The 5,000-nt window shown below is 33.2% G+C and overlaps 1 protein-coding gene across 2 annotated transcripts in view; it reads left to right on the forward strand.

Annotated features, from left to right (window-relative positions):
* LOC125043398 (AP-3 complex subunit delta-1-like) overlaps positions 1–4,795 on the forward strand; it is a 41,037-nt gene extending 36,242 nt beyond the window's left edge. For both annotated transcript variants that reach the window (XM_047639500.1, XM_047639501.1), the window contains exons 24-26: positions 91–258; positions 390–509; positions 791–4,795. In XM_047639500.1, the coding sequence (XP_047495456.1) occupies positions 91–258; positions 390–509; positions 791–889 (387 nt within the window). In that variant the 3' untranslated portion in view covers positions 890–4,795. The remainder of the gene's footprint in view (positions 1–90; positions 259–389; positions 510–790) is intronic.
* The last annotated feature ends 205 nt before the right edge of the window (positions 4,796–5,000 follow it).

The raw sequence follows: 5,000 nt of genomic DNA on the forward strand, positions 1-5,000 counted from the left end.
CAAAAAGGGCTTGAGGTTAATACAGGTAAGAATGTGATTCAGACCCATAAAAAAGCTGAAAATCACCATTGATATTTTTTGTCTTTTCAGGAAGGTATTGGTAATAGTGATATCTCTCTCCGCCTCGACTTCCCTGTTGTAACATTCCTCTCTGGCAAGACCGCAAGTCGTGCAACGTTCACAGATCTTTTAGGTTCAGGTCAGCTGGCTGCCAGATCTTCTTTCACGCTTCCAAGTTGTTCACGCTCATTCCAAGAGGTAAGAAAAATCAGATTGGTTCCTTTTCTGTTTTCTCAAATTCATTTACCACCAAATTTTTAACTTTAGTGTCCTTTTTCACATTCTCCTTTTCCCTTTAAGATAAGATAATACAAATCCTTCACTCACAGGTTTTGGATGAAGTGACCCGGGGAGGAAGCATGGCTGTGGTGGAGTGTGTGGATCAAACTGCCTCCCTCTACGGCCGGTCCCTCCATGGACACCACGTGTGCCTCCTAGTCAAGTACCAGGTAGGGAGAATGTCACCAGTACGGATAGATTTGGGGTTTGAGATGGAATGGCCTGGGTTAAAGATGTCTGGGCTAAAGATCAAGTTAGGCAAAGCCAAATTGTCATTTGAGAATTTGTAAGGGCAAAGGAGTGATTTGTATAGTACTGTATTTAGAGGAATTGTGATGATAATTTTCTATTGTTATTACTAATCATTTCACTACAAAATTATTGTTAACTACATTTTTGATATTTGCTAACTAATAAAATGCCTTCTAATACAAGTGTTGCTTCCCTCCAGGCATCGAGTCGCCTCACAGTTGACGGCAAGAGCACTGAAGGGACTCTCCTATCTAACACCCTGGATTACTTGAAAACCACACTCTCGCAGCCGCAGTAGTCTCATCAGTTTGCGATGTTGGGCAAATTTAAATAAAAAACAGGGAAAGGACCTCATGATGTTAGAATGTGTCACTTACATATATAAGCATTTTCATGTAATATACAGTTCATTATTAGGTGTTTTTCATATACCCATCATTCTACCACATGAATCCACGGAGAAGTTATAGATATATATACATATTAAAAGAGAAAAGATTTTTCTATTTCATTACGTATTCATACGTATGATATGTGTCCAGCAACGCCAAGTGAATAGGCTGTGCTGTGGAGGGATGATTTCCACTAGTAGGCAAACTGGGTGTGATATTTAACTTAGGAAATATATAATGCTTTAATTTGCAAGCATTTGGGGATCAAGTATTTTGTATTCAGAAGAAATATTTGTTATTGTACTGTAATCCTGAATCAGAGTATGAGAAACTGACAAATAATCATGTACATTTGATTTATTGATATTTTTTCTTTTACCCTCCCCTGCTCCTTCCCCCAAACCTGCCCGCCCCAAAATAGTTATATGGACTTTTTTTATTTTATGAGTCATGCATTGCAAAACTGAGAAAAGCATAGAAAATAATACTCTATAGAAGTACATTCATACATATGCAATAACATACTTTATTTGTTTGTTTTTAGTCATTTTGCTTTTTTTTTTTATCTACAGATGCCATTTTCTTTATATCATTAGATTTTTTTTTTTTTTTACTAAATGGTAAGTAGTTACTGATTTTAGAAGGCAAAGAGGATTTCACAGTTCAACACACAAAAAAATATTTACATATCGTAACATATTTTTGCCATTGTAATTTCTGTGATCTGTATCTTACTCTTTTTACAATTTGCTCTGATTTATTTCATCATATTTTACTTCTTATGTGTTCTTTGGGAGATCCAGTGATAAGAAAGAGAAATTGCAAATCTTGAATGATGGTTTAAGAAATGAATTTTTTTTTGCATAGTTGTTCATTATTTTGTTGAAATTCATTAGTGCCTTGCGTGTTTCTTTTCCAATAGATATTTTGATTCATTTCTTTGTTTATTTATTTACTCGTATTTTTCTTATTTTTCACTTATATTGTGATTAATCTTCGTTCAGGTTCCTGCAAAACCGGTGAGACTTGCACTGCATTTATCACACATTGAGAATGATTTATGAACATGACCTACAACAATATGCTGTATGGTAATTTATGTTTGTGATTCTTCCTGTTGCATATATACTTTCAGATGGTGATTCAGTGTATAAAGAATAAGCGGGTAACCTCGTTCTCACAATACCTCACCTTGAAAATGCTTCTTTTTTAGAGATGTTTGTTATAAGGCAAAAAAATGAAATCTTCCTTGGTTAGTAAAGTAAGGCAGGTATGACAAATGCATGCACACAAGCACATGCTTACACATACACTCAATAGAGTCTGTTTCATACTCCTATCTCTTGTAAGTTATTCTTTGACTCTCACCATTTAGTTTAGTCTTATTCTTGATTTTTGTTTTTATCTGTTTTTCTTGTATACTTTTTCTATCTCCCCTTCATATGCTAGCTTTTCCCTTCTACTTGCACAGTAGTTTTTTCCCCCATCTCTCTCCCTTTTTCTTTTTTCCATTTAGTCTGTTCCTTCCCCATAAGAGTTAGCTTTTCCCCTTCTGCTTGTGGTGGCGGTGCTTCAAGTATTTTGTAGGTATAGGAAACAACTCCATTTTGGATATTTGATTTTGGGGTCTTCTGATTTCAAGTTTAATGAGAAAGCAATGTTGAGTTTAGCAAGATTACTATGCCAAGATGTGGCTTTAGGCTCTCAAGTATATTAAGAACATTTTTTTCATCGTGTTATTGGTAACAGTTTTGCCTTATGATTGGAAATTGAATTGAGAGTGAAGCTTTTCATGGTTTTATAAGATCCCTGTGTCAGTAATTATTGTCCAGTCTTACAGAGGATTGTAGGAAAATTTAGGAACAGATATTATTTGGTATTGATATATATATATATATATTTTTTTTTTTAATTCCTATGAGGAATTAAAAGATAATAGGAAAACATGTTTTAATGGACTTGATATCTCTCAAGATCTGCAAATTATAGATACCTGTGATATATTTTACCTTTTGACTTAATTTATTCCATCAAAAGGGAGAAAAAAAGAATACCCAAAGTATTTTCATTCTGAATAAAAGCCTAGGATTCATCATCATGGCATTAAAGAGAACTGAAACTGCAGAGAGAAAAACATTTTTATAACCAGAAGATTTGTCAAAGTTGTCATTTACCACAGATACTTAAGGCAGATTTGAGTCAAACTAGTTTATCATTTTAGTTACCAATATTTATTTATTATTAATCCTTTTAAATTTAGCTTATACTATCTACTGCAACATTCCTTCTGATATACCTATAAAGAGTATCTGTTGATAGCTGGTTGCATTGATTTTGAAAAAGAAATAACTTGAAAGGGCTTTGTGTGTTTGTAGGTGCTTGTATGCATGTACATGTATATACTAGATATTTGTTATGAGTTATCTAAAGACTTTTATTATTGAACCTGTATGGCATTAAGGAGCTCCATATCAGCCAGTATAAAGGCCTGATTTTGTTGTTACAGCAGTGAGAACAGATTTCAATTTAATTTCCTAAACTATCAGGAAGAAAATGAGAGAATTAACAATTTGAACGTGTAAGCTCTTGTTTCATCAGCAAGATGTATTATTTGTGATTGCATTTGTTGAGGTAAATTTACGTATAATTCAAGTGAAAGGTTTAAAAAAAAATTATAATTGATTATAAATGATTGAGGAGAATTCTACAATTATTCAGTTTAGTTTTCACAGAGCATGTCCATTCCAGTTATTTTCCTTCTTAATAAAAAAAAGAAGGAAAGAAAACGTGTAACAGCCAAAAGATAAATATATGGAATATTATTGAAATCCTACAGACAGGAGCAGCTAATGCAGACAGCCTTTTTATAATCATCAAAATTATAGATAAGGGAATATCTCCCCAAAATGTGCAAAGTTGAGGGAAAAACATTGGCCAAAGGTGATATTTCGAGAAGTGCAAGATACCGTCCCTTTCCTCACTGCGCTTGGTCCAGGTCAAACATTTTTCTCGAGAGCAAACCCTTTCATTTGAGGCAAGCAGGTGGAAGGAAGTATCTGTTGCTAATGTCTCCTATGCAGTAATGTTTTTATTTTTGATTATTTTTTCCGTTGATTTTGTTTCCACATATGAAAGTGTCTTGTAGGGTTATTTTTATCGTGAAAGATGAATTTATTTATTTACCTGTGGAGTAATTTATGTACAAGATTTAAGATCTAGTTTGAACTTTTACCAAAGTTGGTGTTCAAGATGTTTGTTAACCAATAAACAAAGCCAAGAATTATGTGAAGGTTGGAATTGATAATCATAGTTTAATCACTCATGTTAACTATTTGTGTTTAAGAATTTTATCCTGTTGATATTCAGCAATAGAATCTGTTATTTGTTTTTTCTAATGTTCATTAAACTTTGTTCCCCTATCCAATTTTGATCATAAGTTTTGAACTTTGATCTCTCAGTGCATCATAAATATGATTGACAACACTAGTGATACATTTTATGAAAGAGGTTTGATTCAGGTCATGATTACTTATTTGTTTCAGTGTGTGTATACATACAGCATGCCATAATACGAGGAATTAAAAAAAGAGCAATGCAACATTACGTAATGGGTAATTCTTTCGTGCATGGTATACTTACACAGCTGTGGTCCAATATACCATTTTACAATTACTACCACTGAGCTTGTGCCAGAGAACTATTGCTTATGATATTCAGGGTTTTTATGCTGAGAAAACTAGGAAATGGTCATGTCTCATGTACAGACATGGATATTTGTTTTCAACTAGTGTAAATATATTTCGTGAAACTTGTAATTTTGTATTATTAGCATCCTTGTTATTTGTTTAACCTGTTGTAGCCTTATGATCGTGATAAACGTAGTAGTGAGTAGTAGTGGTTTTTATTAATGATTTGTTGTATTTCGTAGATTGTATTGTATTGTCCATCATTTATTGGTATTTCTGCTATAAACAAAATTTTGTTTGACTTGGATAAATGCTAATATGGCTGCTATAT

This window comes from Penaeus chinensis, chromosome 33, assembly GCF_019202785.1.
Source record: "Penaeus chinensis breed Huanghai No. 1 chromosome 33, ASM1920278v2, whole genome shotgun sequence".
In the NCBI taxonomy this organism is placed as follows: domain Eukaryota; kingdom Metazoa; phylum Arthropoda; class Malacostraca; order Decapoda; family Penaeidae; genus Penaeus; species Penaeus chinensis.